This window comes from Hemicordylus capensis, chromosome 9 (genome assembly GCF_027244095.1).
Source record: "Hemicordylus capensis ecotype Gifberg chromosome 9, rHemCap1.1.pri, whole genome shotgun sequence".
NCBI lineage: Eukaryota > Metazoa > Chordata > Lepidosauria > Squamata > Cordylidae > Hemicordylus > Hemicordylus capensis.
Window position 1 is genome coordinate 2897834 of NC_069665.1, and position 17192 is coordinate 2915025.

The 17192-nt window shown below is 54.7% G+C and overlaps 1 protein-coding gene across 1 annotated transcript in view; it reads left to right on the top strand.

Annotated features, from left to right (window-relative positions):
* PEPD (peptidase D) overlaps positions 1-17192 on the top strand; it is a 157508-nt gene that overhangs the window by 134589 nt on the left and 5727 nt on the right. Inside the window, exons 13-14 of the mRNA XM_053271169.1 lie at positions 8452-8636; positions 13655-13846. Of these exons, the coding sequence (XP_053127144.1) occupies positions 8452-8636; positions 13655-13846 (377 nt within the window). The remainder of the gene's footprint in view (positions 1-8451; positions 8637-13654; positions 13847-17192) is intronic.

Sequence of the window (17192 nt, forward strand, 5' to 3'; positions counted from 1 at the left end):
GGTATGAGCCGCAGGGAAGGGAGGATCAGCCTCGCTGCTCAAGCTGCCTTGAAAGGGTGTCTGTTATCCTTGCCCTTCTCTGGCCGGGCTCGGAGGGACCAGTTTCAGGAAGAGGGTTTTGATACTGCTTACGACAGCCTTGCAAGGTAGGACTGCCCGTATGGTAGGCGAGGGCGTGATGGTGGAGGCTGGGAGGGCGTGGCTTGCTTGCGGCTGCCGGCCGAGGCTGGAATTGGAGGCTGGTCCCAAGCAGCTGCTGTTGCAGCCCGTAGCCCTGCCGAGTGAACCAAAATGCCGGGCGCAGCAGCAGCAGCAGCAGCAGCGTGCTCAGGGTTGCTTTGCCCCCTCCAGTGGCAGCCAGTGAATTGGGGTGGAGAAATTGACTGCTGTGGGGTCCCAGCAGAAGCTCCATGCCGCTGCTGGCTTCTGCCTGGAGTTCACCGTAGAGGCGAGGCTTGCGTGTGGGTCTTTCTGGGTAGCTGCTCCTGCCCCTAAGCCAGGGGAGGCCAGCTGTTGGACTACAACTCCCATCATCCCCAGCCACAGTGGGGTGGGGGGAACCCTCTCCTTCCTGGCTGGATTCCGGCAGGGGCTGGGGGTGGAAGAAGGGCTGGCAGCGTCCCTGCTCTTTCCAAGTCCGATGCCATTTTTAATTAACATTTAATTGAACTCCTCTTGCATCGCAGTGCTATGAGACTGGATCTCCCGATGCAATGCATTGTCCTCCGACATTCCAATTAAAAGCTCTTTTTGTCTTGCAAACGGCTCCTGAGGAAAGGAAGGAGCGGAGCCAACTTGGCAGTGGCGGACTCGCTCTCGCGCTCCACACGGCCAGGTCCCCGCGGAACTGAAATGGCATCCCAGCCTGAGTTGGGCCAGGAGGGCTCTGGCCCTGATTGATGAGGCTGGCTTCCCTCAAGCATGAGCGAGGCAGAAAGAGTCTTCTTCCAAATCTGCTCAGATGTTGTTGCTTTCCCCGCCCAGCCGCGCTTCTCTCTCTCTCTCTCCCTCTCTCGCACAAACGGCCTCGGAGTTGCATTTGTGTTCCTGGGAGGCTCTTGTGTGCAGCTCCTGTGCACTTCAGGGGGCTTTGCAGAGATGGGGAGAGAAATCTTTGCAGAGATTTGCTCAGTGGCGGAAGGTCCCAGTTTCAACCCCTGGCATCAGCCTCTCCAGGTAGGGCTGGGAGAGACTCCTGCCTGCAGCTGTGGAGACGCTGCTGCCAGTCAGTGTAGACAATGCTGAGCTAGATGGGCCAAGGGCCTGACTCTGGAAGAAGGCAGCTGCTGATGTTCCTCCCTTCAAATGGCCATGAAATGCATGGAATTTCCGAATGGGCCCAGCAAAGCTTCCGAGCATTCCTAGGCCCATGGGAAGGAACCGGAGCTCTTCCGTGGGCATTCCTTTTCATACGTTTTAGTACATTCCCTGGAGCGTCTGCTTGGCATGAACAAAATCCCAGGTTCCCTCCCAGGCAGCATCTCCAGGTAGGGCTGAGAGAGGCTCGTGCCTGCAAGCTTGGAGAAGCCGCTGCTGCCAGTCTGTGTTGACAAGACTGGGCCAGACCGACCAAGGGTCTGACTCGGTCGAAGACTGCTGCGGAGGTTCCCGCGGCCCTTGCCGGCCCTCCCTTTGCTGCCTGAGCAGAAGGTCCGCCTTGCCTCCCTGTCAGGCCATCGTGGAAGCCTCTTCCACTCCACGAGGGAGCTCTCTCCGCTTGGGAGACAGTAGTAGGGATGTGGGCGCAGCACACCCATGGCTGGCACACGTGCGTCGGCCAGGAGCATGGGGGCGCTGACCAGGGCGCAGGCAGGAATGCTGCAGCCCAGCCTGTCCGCTCTTTGGGAGAGTGCCGGGCTGGCAGGTAGGCAAACCCGCCTTCATGCACCTCCCTAGGCAGAAGGTTGCCCTTTCGGTCCCTGGCACCTCCCGGCTGAGCCAGGAACGGCCTCGCTGCCTGAGACCCTGGAGACAGACCCTGAGCCAGGTGGAGCAAAGAGTGGCTCAGCTTCACGTCTGCAGCGCTTTCCCGCCACTGCGGGCAACCGGACCCCGGGTTCTCCTGCACAAGCCTCCCTGAAATGAATGGCAGCCGTGCAGGAGCACAGGGCGCAGCGTGTGCAAGAGGGTTTCTGGGTCTGCTCGCTCAGCTCTCTCTGTCTGCCTTAGCTGGCGCTGGAAGCCCTCCGGGTGCAGCAGCTGCGTCCCCTTGTGCCCCTTGCGGACACGTGCCCTCGTAGCCGGAAGGAAGGGGCCTGCAGAGCACAGGAGCTGCCGGAAAAAGGCACATGCTTGAAGGGAGGTGATGGCGCAGCGGGGAAGGAACTTGCCTAGGGAGCAAGAGGTTGCCAGTTCGAATCGCCGCTGGTCTGTTTCCCAGACTAGAGGAAACTCCTCTATTGGGCAGCAGCGACAGAGGAAGATGCTGAAAGGCATCATCTCATACTGCATGGGAGGAGGCCATGGTCAACCCTTCCTGTATTCTACCAAAGACAACCACAGGGCTCCGTGGGCTCCAGGAGTCGACACCGACTCAATGGCACAACTTGACTTTAACGAAGGGAGGAGAGCTGCTCTTGTGGCAGCAAGCATGGAGGGTCCCTTCTGCTAAGCAGGACCCACCCAGGTTTGCATTTGAATGGGAGACTACATGTTAGCATTCTAAGATATTCCCCTAAGGCCTTTTCTGGGAAGGACTCCTGCCTGCTTGCAGGCAGAAGCTTCCCAGTCCCCTCCCTGGCAGCATCTGCAAGACAGGACTGGGGGAGACTCCCGCCTGCAACCTTGGAGAAGCCGCTGCCAGTCTGGGTGGACAATACTGAGCGAGATGGACGAAGGGTCTGACTCAGTATCTGGCAGCTTCCTATGTCCCGACATCTTCTGTGCCCGTAATTTCTTTGCTCAGCAACCCACCGTCTTCTGCCAGCCTCAGTTGCCTGATGGCCCCAGTCTGTGGGCCGTTTTCAGACAGCTGAGCAGCTCCCTTTCTGGACACTCCGTCATGCTGGGGCGTCACTGCTAGCGCATGCAGTGCTCAGCACCATGCCCTCTGGCCTCCCTGTGTGCTGAGCAACTGTCATCCGGAGAAGCCTCTCTGAGCCTTGGTCCTGGGCTTGAGCGAGGAGGTCAGCCATTGGTTCAGTGACCTACATTACATGGTATCTCACTTGGCAGCGAATTAAGAATGGAGCAGACGCCTCATCAGCAGATTTTTCCGAGCACAGACGTCTCGCGGGACAAGGGTCCAAAGTCCAAGGGTTCTCCAGGCAGGCTGTGCAGGACTGGCCCTCCAGTGGCAGACGGACCGCCAGCTGGCGGAAGAGGAGGAGGAGGGACAGCAGCTGCATTTCTCAAGAATTCCAGGAGAAACCGAATCTCTCTCTAGGCCAGAAAGCCATGGATGGCAGAGGCAGGTCCAGATGAGGCACGTCAGCCTTCCAGCCAAGTCGGGCTGGCCTGAGGCTGAGCGGTGCCTGTGGCTGAACGGCAACCCCCTTCATCAAGAGGTCACAGCTGCCCACCTGGGCCCAAGGCAGGGGTGCACAACTCAAATGCCCCAGTGGGCTGGAACCCACCCTGACTTGCTCCATGGGGCCAAGGTCCATTTAATGCACGCTAATTACGACATTAAAATTTAAAATGTTAATAAAAGTGAGGGGGGGGCGGAGGGATGATGTCAATAGGCTTTATTCGGGGGGGGGGATGACATCTGGTCTCAAGCGGCCATCTGCATTGAACAAAAGGCCAAGAGCTCTTTCATGGCTCCTGCTCCTGCTGCAGGATATTCCTTTCTGGAGGCCAGCAAAAAAACTCCCCGTGGGCCGGATCTGGCCCTCGGGCCTTAGGTTGTGCAGGCCTGGCCTGTGGGGCCTGAGATGAGGCATCCGATACTGCCTCCCCCCACCCCCACCTTTAAAACCAGCCCTTGCAAACTTCGAAGGTAGCGTCGGGGGGGGGGGGGAGGTTGCCATCAGCTTCCTCTTCTCCCCTCGGGCTTCTGGCAAGCTTTGCAGGGAGTAGGAGGAGAGGCGCTTCCTGCAAAGCTAGCCGGGGTCAGCTGGGTCTCAAGGAGCCGTGGCCGGGGACGCAGGAGCATTCTTGGGAACAGAGGAAGCGGCCTTCCGTCGAGTCAGGCCAACAGGCCGTTGGTCCATCCAGCTCACTCATCTCTCCCAGCCCTGCCTGGCGATGCTGCCAGGAGTCGAACCTGGGACCTCACACACGCCAAGCAGATGCTCTGCCACTGAGCTGCAGCCCCATCTCTGACCTTCACCCCCTGCTCGGGACTTTCGGGAGGCATCTGCTTGACTGCTGTGAGAAGCAAGATGCCCGCCTTGGAGCCATCAGAGACCCTGCAGAGCTTCTGCTCCGTCCCTGTGCTGCTGGCGCTGGGATTTTGACTGGCCTCCCAAACCGGGACAGGCAAACGAAGGGCTCCCTCCTGCAGCCTCCGACTTCTGGAGGTATCCTGTGAGAGGCGACGCTGTTGGGACGTGGGGCCTCAGGAAATGTCCAGCCTCACCCTCGGTGGAGACAGCCCTGCTGCCAAAAACACAACAGCCCTGTAGGGGACTCCTGGATGACCCGAGAGGTCGGGCACTGGGGGAATTATCTGGCTGTCCTGCAACGAGTCCTTCCTCTCTCGCAGGGGCCACACAACTCCGGCCCTTTTGCAGATGTTGGACTACAATTCCCATCACCCCTGACCATTGGGCACTGTGGCCAGGGATTGTGGGAGTTGCAGGCCCCAAATGGCTGGAGGGCTGAAGAGACTTTCCCGTTTCCTTGGGGTGGGAATAACCTTAAAGGAGTCCTTAGTAGGTTTTGCCTTTCGTTAGCATTCATATTCCTGAGCTGCATGCAAAAATAACGAGGCCTTTTCCTCCTCTTATTCTAATTAAGATAATGGGGGGGGAGCGGAGTGAGGAGTTTGACATCTCTCAGAGCATCATAAATGAATTTATGTCTCTGAGCACCTTTAATGAGGAGGCGTAGTCAGTGGCGGCAGAGGGAAATGCGCCCGGCTTGGCTTGGGTAGTCCCTTTGGTCTCAGTCAAGCTGCAGCGCGACATCGTGGCTGCTCACAGAAAAAGACTGTATTAATTAGACCAGCTTCTGAATTCTGTTACCACCCGCCCCCCTCCCCGCCCCCCATGTAACTATCAAATTCAAAATATTGATATCCTGCTTTCCCCTACTTTCTGGTGCAAAATGGCGGTCCCTTATGCATGTTCTGAACTTTGTGTTTTAGGCAAGGGTGTGTGTGTGAGAGACAGGGGTGGGGGGGGCGGGAGGCAGAAGGTCTCTCTCACTCTACGGTTAACGCTATTTTTGTATGTCAAGTAAATCCCATTTTTAAAATGCTTAGTAAGCTTGATGTAAAGCAGATTTAAATACAGATTTTACCAGTTTCCAAGTTTAGTTGTTCCAAGCACAATTTCTGAGAAATTCCCACTAGCAATGTCCATCAATTCCAGGGTCCCTCTTTCTTTTCTTTCTTTTTAACTTGGTGGGGCAAGGGAGGAGAGGGGAGATGATCTAACTGGCTCCTGCTAAATTCAGGGGTGCAGCAGCCACCTCTCAGGGGTCACTCAGAATCTCTTTGTGTGCCTCTTTAAGCCCATGTGTCGAAGGTTGCTGACCAAGAAGGTTGCTCGGGAAGCCACTTTTTTCTTTTCTTTTATAGCTGACCTTTTTGGCCACCTGCAAGCCATAAAAAATACAGGCATAGCTCAGTGTGTCTTTGTGCCGCTAAATGAACAGGATACCCTGAGCTGCCTAACCGTGGTGTGTGCATGTGCACAGAGAGAGCGAGAGAGCCAGGCTGTGCCCCGGGGGCCTTGACATCCAGAGAAAGTGTCCCAAACTGGCCTGCAACCCTCCTTGAGGGGTTCAGATTTGAGGAAGGTGGTAATGCGGGCCAGATGTGTGATGCCTACATGCCCGCACAAGCAAGGCCGTTCTCCTCCTTGCCTTTATTCCAGACACATGTGATGGGGGTAGGTTTTTATTGGTGCTGAGCTCCGGGAGCGTTCCTCCCTTCTTTAAACTTTCAGCACATTGAGTGTGTGTGTGTTTTAAGTAATTTAGGACAAGGCACCCCTTTCCCCCCGAAGCCGCCCCCTCCACTGAGGGGGGTTAAAGCAAAAGTGAAGCTGGAAGGCCTCTTGGATGTAAAAACTGCTGACTCGTGTGTGAGAGAGAGAGGGAGAGCGCTTGCCAAATCTGAGCAAGGAGAATCCAAGCTGCTCAGCCTTCGTCCCAGTTACCTTCGTGCAGCCACGGCCCCTTGGAGGATGCCTCGGCCCCCTTGGTGCGGGGAGCGCATGAAGGCGCTGTGGTGCGGCTGCCACCAGGGCGATGGCGCTTTCCAAGTGCTCAGAGCTGGATTGTGTGCGCAGGGAGGGGAAACCGTGTGTTTCAGTGGCCAGGCGTCCTTGAGGTTTACTTGCAGATTTTGTAATGCCTCTTTAGGACAATTGTCCTAGGTCTTGGTTTTCAAAAAGAAACAATAAATTAACAGAGGCTGGGTTCACACACTCACAAAGGTCCTGGTTAAAAAGTTAATCAGGGTTAGTAAGCCCAGCAGAACTGGTTGTGTGAACCCAGAATTTCAGGGCATTCCTGCTCAAACCACTCTGATTAACCAGCATTTAACCAGGATCAGGGGTGTAACTATAACAGGGCAAGGGGAGACAGTTGTCTGGGGGCCACTGCCTTAGGGGGCCCCCAGAGGCAAGTCACATGAATGACTCCCCCAGCCACACACCCGCCCGGGCTTCCTTCAGTTGTATTTATCCTCCGAAACTGATGTGAGTGTTAAGACCTGGAGCTACCAGAACAGCATCTCTTTCTCTAGTACCATTAAATGACTTGCATCATCCACAATTTACAAAACGGGGGGCACATTTTAAAATCTTGTCTCTGGGCCCACTCCAACCTTGCTACGCCTCTGACCAGGATAGAAAACCAGGTTCAGATCTAGCTGGGTTAAATGCTGGTTAGCTGAAGCAGTTTAAGCAGGATTGTCCTGGAATTCTGGGTTCACACAATCAGCTCTGCTAATCCTGATTCACCTTTAATCAGTATCCTTGTGATTCCAACCAGGATAAAAGCATGGGGGCTGGAGGGTGCATTTCTCAGGCAGTCTATATACTGAGTCAGACCATCGGTCCATCTCACTCGTTATTATCTACCCAGACTGGCAGCAGCTTCTCCAACGCTGCAGGCAGGAGTCTCTCTCAGCCCCATCTTGGAGATGCTGCCAGAGAGGGAATTTGGAACCTAGATGCTCTTCCCAGAGCAGCTCCATCCCCTGAGGGGAATCTCTGACAGTGCTCACACATGTAGTCTCCCATTCATATGCAACCAGGGTGGACCCTGCTTAGCAAAGGAGACAAGTCATGCTTGCGACCACCAGACTAGACATTTGTGCAGTGAACATCAGTGATGTTTTGGCATCTTGCCTGGGGTGTTCACAACTCCTTTTCAAGGGAAGGAGTTGCAAAATACCATTTAACCACACATCTGCCCTTGGCAAAAACGTTTCCTTGCCACTTTTTTTTTTTTTTTAGCATTTATATTCCACTCTTCCTCCAAGGAGCCCAGAGGAAGTATATATTTAAATTTCTCCGCACAACAACCCTGTGAAGTAGTTTAGGCTGAGAGTCACCCAGCAAGTATCATGGCTGAATGGGGATTTGAAGAGCATTTCGTGTTTGATAGACGATAAAAATCCCCACAAACACCCAACTGCTTGGCAGGATGATATGGCCCATGACCAAACTCCCTTGAGGGGTAGAAGAACATAGGAAGCTGCCATATACCAAGTCAGACTATTGGTCCATCTAGCTCAGTACTGTCTACCCAGACTGGCAGCGGCAGCATCTCCAAGATAGGGCCGGGAGAGACTCCTGCCTGCACCTTGGAGAAGCCGCTGCCAGTCTGGGTAGACAATACTGAGCTAGATGGACCAAAGGTTGGACTCAGTAGATGGCAGCTTCCTATGTTCCTGGATATAAACTCTACAGAAAGGACTGGGAGGGGAGGATTGCGGGTGGAGTAGCACTGAATGTTAAAGAAGGGATAAAATCCAGCAAGCTCGGAGGACCAGAATCGTTATGGGGGACAAGACGAGGACTGAAAGGAAATGTGCTACTCGGGACGTGCTGTGGCCTCCCGGTTGTGCCTGGGGATGATGGGAGCTGAAGTCCAGCAGCATCTTGCGACCCAAGTTTGGGGAGCCCTGAGTTAAGCTGGAAGGACAGGGACCGTCCCCAGCATTTGATTCCGGTCATTTGATTTTCCGCTGTTTGGCCGCTTCCTGCAGACTGGAATGACTTTTCCTGACCTTTTCTCCTTGTAAAATTCTGTCCTGCTGTTTATCTGGCTGCACTTGATTTTATTTTTAACAATAGTCAACCATGGCTGTTGCTTTCTGTTCCCTGCCAGGGGTCTCCTGGCCCGACATGCACCGTCTGGCGGACCGGGTCCATCTGGAAGAGCTCACAAAAATTGGCATCCTCCGAGGCAACGTGGCCGACATGGTGGAGGTTCATCTGGGCGCAGTGTTTATGCCCCATGGGCTTGGTCACCTCCTTGGGATCGACGTCCATGATGTGGGAGGCTACCCAGAGGTCAGTGTGGGTGCTTTCCCAGGTGTGCCCATTTAGCCACTGGGCATTCCCGGTGCGTCTGGAAAAGAGAACCAGAGGGGAGAAGAAGCGCTCTTGGGGTACAGGGCAGAGTTGCTAAGGATGCTTCCGGCAGGGGTCTCCCTGCTACGTTCCTGTCCATGTCTCCACCAATGGAAGGCATGTGTTGCATCCAGTGGACAGAGAGGTGGCCTTTTGCATGCAGTTTGGCTCGCTTGTGGGACTCAGCAGGATTTCCCTGCCAAAGCTCTTCTAGAGCCAATGCATGCTCTGCCAGAGAGTCCAGCTGACTCCAGCCAGGCTGCAGGCAAAAGGCTCTCTCAGCGGAGGGCATTCGTCCAGACCAGCCTCTTGAATGCTGGTGTCCCTGGCAGCTCTCTGGACTGCCTCTAAAGGTTGGTTGGCTTGTCACTGCCACTCTAGCCCAGTTCAGACATGATACACTCCTACTGAACACTCATACACGTGTTTTATGTGAATGACTCCCTTTGTTCCTTTTTAAACGGAGCCTGGATGCATGTGTACCTCTGTACAGATCTGTACCTGTGTACTTGTACGAGTGTTGAAAAGAACGTGTGAATGGGCCTCATATCTCGCCAGTGGGAAAACTGGGGAGATGCTTAAGCCAAGATGTTTTGGCTCAAAAGAAGTGCGTTGTGTTCCGTTTTTATTTCCAGCATCTGTAGCAAAAAATAGCCGCTTGCCCCAGGATCCGGCTCCTAATGTAATCCTTTCCGGCTGACGGACCACATTTAATCCAAGAGAGTGGGCATTCTTAGCTCCACAATGCACTCAAGGGTGGGAGGAGGCTGGAGCCCAGGGGAGGGAAGCGCGTGAGACATGCTTTCTCTCCCCGAGCTGTTGAGCACCACCTCTCCCATCTCGACCCATTAGGGTGGGGAAATGTGCCTCAAGCACTCGTGACTAATTGCAGTTGTTAAATATTAGGAATATGCATTTCCTGAAAAGGGGATTCTGTTCTGCGCCTTTAAGGAAACGCTGCAGTCACAACCCACTATTTTGCTTGCTAGCTAAGACAGGGCTTCTCTCAATGTTGTTGGACTACAACTCCCACCATCCCCAGCCACAATGGCCAAAGGATGATGGGAGTTGTAGTCCAACAACATCTGGGGCCCCCGGTTGGAGACCCCTGGAGCGAAGAACTAACTTTGGAGCAGGATTTCTCACGGGGAGCCCCTTTTGGCATCAGCTTATCCTCTGCCAAACTCCTGTGCATCAGAGATAATTCTGGGGGATATTTTAGCACACACACTCTGTGCAAGCAAGACGCAGACCAGACCGGTCTCGGCTTCATGCGGTTCCTGATCTTCGCGTCGGGACTTCCTTATAAGCATCCAAGGAACCCCACAATTCAACCCCGCAACACACTTTGAAAAGCTGTGCCATAGACTCTTCAAAGTGCTACAAATATACGATCTTTTTGTAATATTCACAGCAGCCTTCTAAGGTAGTATTACTATTCCATCATTATAGGTGGGGCATAGTAGCTTGCCTAAGGCCACCTGGTAGGTTTATGCCTATGGGGAGATTTCCCAGATCTCTGCTTGCATCTTGGCCAGCAATTATCCCAGTTTTCCATTCGCCCCAGACATTGGCTTTAAGAGCATTATAGAACAGGGATCATCACTATTTTTCAGGTGGGGGCCATTTTGGCAGAAAACCTTCAATGGGAAAGCTGTTTCCCACTGTGCTGACCTCCACACAAAACTGCACATTTTTCAGTGGTGGGAGGGCCCTTTACAGAGAGACAGAAGTCCGATTCAGATATTATGCTGTGTGAGTGTATAGATGTCTGTACACTCGTACACATGTTTGTGTGAATGACTGTACCTGTGTTCATTTTAAAGCTGAACCTGGATACAGGCCCTTCAAATGCACGGTACGGATAGGAAGTGTACTTCTGTACCTGCATTCAGCATAACATGTGAATGACTGTAACAGTGTACACTGTTCACTCATTGTACAAGTGTTGAACATAATGTGTGAATGGGCCTAGAGCCTGCTCTTAAGACCTCCAGGAGGAAAGGCCTGGGAAGGGCTGGACTTCCCAATATTCTGGGCACTCCTTCCAAGACGGTGCAGGGGTTCAAGAGGGCTCTCTTTCCCTTCAAGGAGACTCCTCCCCTGGTGCTGGACACAGCACAGGCACAGTAGAACCAGTTGTCTCTACATGGTGCCAGAGGGACTGTGCAGAATATTCAGCTTTAAGAATATTAGTTGGTTGGTTGGTTAAATTTTTATACTGCCTTCCATTAAAACAATCTCAAGGTGGTTTACAAAACATTTAAAACAATATAAAAACCATAAAAACTGCACCATAAGAATCAATATTGAATACAAAAATATAAATCTAATTAAAAGTTGAAAAAACCTGTACAATATAACCATAAGATACAAAGCAGCAGCAAACAAAACACTCATTTAAAAGCCTTGGTAAAAAGCCAAAAATTTTATTTGCTTTCTCAAAACTGTGATGGAGACAGGAGAGCATGCCCAAGTCTGGGGGCAGTGACTGAGAAGGCCCTGCTCCCCGGGCACGACAGCCGAGCCTCCCTCGTTGTCGGCACATGGAGCAGGGCCCCTCTGATGAGCTCGTCGTCGAGGGGGCAGAAACCCTCAGACCCAAGGCCTCTCTAGTCCAGCATCCTGCTCCACACAAGGACCCACCAGATGCGTCTGGGAAGTCCACGAGCTGGAGCTGAAGGCGTGCCCTCTCTCCTGCTGTTGCTCCCCTGCAACTGGGATTGAGAGGCATCGTGCTTCTGCAGCAGGAGATGGCCTATAGGATAGGATTTTGGGCAGAAGCTTCTTCACACAGGCCCAATTAATGCCTGATGCTCTAGATGCTCATTTTCTGGACACGTACAGCTGAGGGGCCTTTAACCCTGAAGTCTCCCCCAGAGGAGGCAGAAGTCCTTTTATCGGAAGTCAGCAGGCCTGGCGCGTTCTGGGGAAAACAAATTTATCAGCCGGCCCCTTCAGAGTTCTTAATTCCTTACAGTTTGGGCCAGTCGTGACATTTCCCCAGACTTTGGCCAAGAGAAGACAGAGTGTGTGTTGGAGCTCGTTGAGTTTCCAGGCCTTGCCACCAGCAGCCTGAGTGTGCTGGCTCGTGGAGGCCTTTCCGAGGTCCCCGGAGGGCCATCTGGCTGCAGCACAATTGCCTCGCCTCCCGTCACAGCTCTGCCTTTTGAATGGTGTCCAGGAAGGCTGAGCGGGCAGATTTTCATCCAGACTGCCCTGCATGGCCGCTGACGCCCTTCATGGAACCAGGCTCCATAGGAACCCCAGTACTCCAAGGGACAGAGGAAGCTGCCTTACACCGAGTCAGACCCTTGGTCCATCTCGCTCAGTGTGGTCTACACTGACTGGCAGCAGCTCTCCCAGGTTTCAGGCAGGAGCCTCTCCCAGCCCTGCCTAGAGGTGCTGCCGGAGGGTGAACCCAGGACCTTCTGCATGCCAAGCAGATGCTTTGCCCGTGACCTGTCGCCCCATCCCATTCCCTGTTGTGCCTGAAAGGGCCATTTTTGGCTACAGGATGGACATCCAAGAACAGGAGTTCCCACTCTTAGGTTCCCAGATGTGGTTGGACTACAAGCCCCATCACCCCCAGCCACACTGGCCAAGGACCTCCTGCACTCAAGCAGATGCTCAACCACTGAACTACAGCCTCATCCCCTGATGGGAATATCTTACAGCAGACGGCACTCGCTTGTGGCAGGAGAGCGGGTCTTGTGGCAGGAAGCATGACTTGTCCCCTTAGCTAAGCAGGGTCCACCCTGGTTGCATATGAATGGGAGACTAGGAGTGTGAGCAGCACTGTCAGAGATTCCCCTCAGGGGATGGAGCCGATCTGGGAAGAGCATCTGGGTTCCCAGTTCCCTCCCTGGCAGCATCTCCAAGAGAGGGCTGAGAGAGACTCCTGCCTGCAACCTTGGAGAAGCCGCTGCCAGTCTGTGAAGACAATACGGAGCTAGATAGGCCAAGGGTCTGACTCAGTATATGGCAGCTGCCTATGTTTCCTGTGTAGTCACCCATCCAAATATAAACCAGGATGAACCCTGCTTTGCAAAGGGGACAATTCGGGCTTGCTAGAGCAGGACCAGCTCTCCACCCCTGCATGTCCCAAGATGGTGATACCTAAAAAGTGGTGTGGACACTGCAGCAGCCACACTGACCTGCCGGTAATCAAGATCAGGAACTAGGGGACCCCTTTTCTTGCCAAGGTTGGCAGGCACAAGAGCAGAGTCTCTGTTGGGGCTGAGAGGAAGAAGGCGCCAGAGGAGGGAAGGAGGGCTATCCAGCCACAGGGGCCCAATGATTTGCTTCACCCAGAGCAGGGCAAGGCAGTCAGGGAGAGGGCGTGGCTGGAGAAGGCGAAGAGGCCTTTCTGGCCTCGGTAGCCAGAGAGGGAGCCCAGGAGTCTGGGAAGAGAGGCCTTGGACCCCTCTCCCTCCCGGCTGAGACCAGAAACCTGTCCATGCCCATTCTCATGGTGGAGTTTCCTAGCAGAGGTTTGTAGGTCTGTCCTGAACTAAGGGACCAGCATAGGAACCTGCCATCTACTGAGTCAGACCCTCGGTCCCTCTGGCTCAGTATTGTCTGCACAGACTGGCAGCGGCTTCTCCAAGGTTGCAGGCAGGAGTCCCTCCCAGCCCTCTCTTGAGATGCTGTCAGGGAGGGAACTTGGGACCTTCTGCCTGCAAGCAGGCAGGTGCTCTTCCCAGGGCAGCCCCAACCCCTAAGGGGAAGATCTTGCCCTGCTTACACGTGTAGTCTCCCATCCAAATGCAAACCAGGGCAGACCCTGCTTAGCAAAGGGGGCCATTCATGCTTGCTGCCACCAGACCAGCTCTCCTCCTTTGACTGGGTCATGCTGAGAACTGGTGCTGTCAGGATTTGTCAACGGAAAACCTCTGGCAGGGGCGAGGGGAGGGACCCGGATTCAGCCTGAAGTCTCCAGCTTTTTCCCTTTCCAGGGTGTGGAGCGTGTTGACCTGCCAGGGCTCCGGAGTCTGCGAACGGCCCGCAGCCTCCTCCAGAACATGGTGCTGACTGTTGAACCCGGGATCTACTTCATTGACCACCTCCTGGACCAGGCGCTGGCTGACCCCGCCCAGGCTTGCTTCATCAATAACGAGGTCCTGGCCCGCTTCCGAGGCTCCGGTGGGGTGAGTAACCTGCTGGGGGCTTTGGGGTCACGTTCATGCAGATACGCCTGCCCTTGGGATGCATTCAGCCAGGATGAGTGCCCAACGTGGCTTGCTGTTTCTAAGTCCACAAGCAGAAGGAAGTGCTTACAGGAGTTTTCTCATCCTGGGCTTGCTGCTGCTGCTATTGTTATTGTTACTTTATTTTAAAATATTTCTGCTCCGCCCCTTCAGTTCAGGGCAGCGTACAACAATAATAAAATAGAATGGGCAGCAGTGATATAGAAAGACGCTGAGAGGCATCATCTCATACTGCGCGGGAGGAGGCAATGGTCAACCCCTCCTGTATTCTACCAAAGACAACCACAGGGGTTCTGTGGCCATCAGGAGTCGACACTGACTCGACGGCACACTGTACCTTTACCTTAAAGATATTAAAAGTTTCTTAAAAGCACTGTGGCAAGGCACATGGCGAAGCCCTTCAACTGGGAGGGTGTTCCAAAGGCTCTTTCTTCTGGAGGCAGGAAATAGACTCAGGGACTGGTGGTTCTGATTATCTGCTGGATCTTCTGCTCCATGGTGGCTGGTGGCAGAGGGACATTGGAAGCTGCCTTCTACCGAGTCTGGCCCTTGGTCCATCTAGCTCAGGACTGACTACACTGACCGACAGCACTCCTCCAATATTTCCCCCAGGGGCTGTTCCCAGCCCTACAGGGAGAAGCTGCCAGGGAGTGAACCTGGGACCTTCTGCACACAAAGCAAATGCTCTGCCACTGAGCTGCGGCCCCATCTCCTGTCTTACAATGCACACCTGTAGTCACCCATCCAAATGCAAACCAAGGTAGACCATGCTTAGCAAAGGGAACAATTCCTGCTCGCTGCAGCAAGACGCTCTCCTCTCCTTCCCTGAATGTGTGGGCTGTGGCGTGCATGGAGAGAAAACAGTGAATGTATCCCACAAAAGAGCAGTACGCAGTAGCATTCCTTGAGAGTCCGATTTTCAGACATTTCCCCCTAAAGCTTACAGTCCTGCAAGGTAGGCCAGTATTATCATCCCCGTCTTGCAGATGGCGGGCTGCAGCTAAGAGAGTGGCTTGCCTGAGACCACCGACTGAGCTAGTAGCCGTCTTCCCTCACAAGTCGCAGGCCGTGTGGTTTTAACTCCCTGCCATTCAAGGCCACCACGCTCTGTGGAAATGCCTGCAGTTGGCTGTAGCAAGGAAGTCATAGGCGCCTGTTACCCAAACTGCCTTCTGCCGAGCCAAGCCACTGTTCCATCTTGCTCAGGATTGTCCACACTGACTGGCAGCAGCTCTCCAAGGTTTTAGGCAGGAGTCTTCCCCAGCCCTCCCGGGAGATGCTGCTGCCAGGGACTGAACCTGGGACCTTCTGCGGGCAAAGCAGATGCTCTTGGCCATCTGGAGGAAGAGGCGAAGGTCTCCTTTTGCCCGGCTTCGAGATCGCCCTGGAAGCAGAATTCAGGAGGGGAATTGTTTGCAGTATACGACATTCATCGCATCACATCGTCATCATCTGTTCACCATGTCCGAACGTGCCACGATTTGGCCATGTCACGTGAAGGTGGCCCGGAGGCCTGGGCTGGAGCCGAACTGCCGCCTCCACCTTTAGACACCGAAGGCCCCCTTCACAGCCCGTCTCCTGAGTCATCGGGTCTTGGCTCTACCCTCCGGGCTTTGAACACCCTGTGTGCAGAGCACACACTCTTATCAAGCCGTGTGGGACTTTACCTTCTGCTGCCGAACTCCCTCCCCAGGCTTGCGAGGTTATCTTGGCTGCGTGCTCTCTCTTTATCAGGGCTGGCAAGCCAACCAGGATCCTGGGGGCTGGGAGGAGCGGGCCTTCTCCCCGGCCAGTGCGGCTTGTTCTGCATTGTCAGCCTTCAGGGGTGTGGGGCCTGGTGCCAAGGTGGGAGGGGACAGGGGGGTGGGGGGTTTCCGGGAGAGGAGCTCCGGCTGGCAGCCGGGCTGGTCCAAGGACCTTCCACTCCACGCAGCACATGGCACCGGTGGGTGGGTGCGCCCCCAGGAAGCTGGGCATGCTCAGGGACGGCAAGAGACCCCACAGTGATGATCTGTGGTGGGTGGTCTAGCAAGGTTAGGTGAGCCCCTCCTCAGCTGCTCTGCTGCACACTACCCAGGCGGGAAGGAAGAATCGCGTGGGTGTCCGTGTTTCCTGCTGTCGGGCAGAGCTGTCATTGAGCCCGGGGGGACAGGGGCCCCTGACGGAGAGGGGGCCTGCCAGCGGAGCGGTCAATTGCTCCCCCCCCACACACACACACCTCTCAGAAGGTCCTGGGGGCCATTCAGACCTCCCGCCATCAGGATGGGACCTCTCAGAGGGCGGGCAGCACCTGCGCTGCTGAGCCGTGGAAGCAGATAGATTGCCTCCCAACGTGGGTGTCTGGAGAGCTAGTCTGGCCTTGCGTGGCAGGAAGGGAGAGCGGAAGGAGCGTGCAAATGGGGTGCCTCAGAGGGCTAGAGTGAGATGTGCCAGGAGTTTTCACGGTCACGTCCAGTTTGGGTTGCACTTTTTACAAACCATCACTTTCCTATAATCGGGGGAGTCGCCTCTTTCCCCCTGGTCTCCTTCATTGGTTTATTTGGTACCGTGGAGGAGGACGTTACGAGGACTCTGTGCTGCCACTGAATTTGCAGCAGGCGCGTTGGGAGGCAAAAGCACAGGAAGCTAGGAAGCTGCCTCATACTGAGTCAGAGCACTGGGGCATCCCGCTCAGTATTGCCTACACTGACTGGCAGCAGCTTTTTGAGGTTTCAGGCAGGAGTGTCTCCCAGCCCTAGCTGGAGATGCTGCCGGGGAGGGAACCTGAGGCCTTCTGGGTGCAAAATAGATGCTCCACCGCTGAGCTAAGGGGAATATCTTACAGTGTTCACAGGCGGTCTCCCATCCAAATGCGAACCAAGACAGACCCTGCTTCGCAAAGGAGACCACTCATGCACACAGCCACAAGACCAGCTCTCCTCAGGTTGACTGCTTGCTGCTGAGTTGGATCCCCGCCTGCCTGCCCGCCTTTCCTTCTCCTCAGAAGTAAGAAGGCTTCTTGACCAAAGCGAATAGGAATATTCCGGGGGGCTGATCCCCCGTCTCCAAGGCCGTAGCTCCGAGTCGGCCCCGACTCCTCCACAGAGCATCCAGCCTGAGCTTAGAGCAGGAAAGGGGCTGGACAAAGCGAGGCAAGCAGGACCCAGCAAAGGCAGCTGCTGCAGGGGCTGTAGTCATGACTTGGGCAAGAGGGGAGGCCGGGAAATGGAAAGGGCTGTGCAAAGCTGGTGTGCAGGCTGGATTGGTTCAGCCGTCTCTTGCATGTGCTAGCTTTTCCACCCCGCCT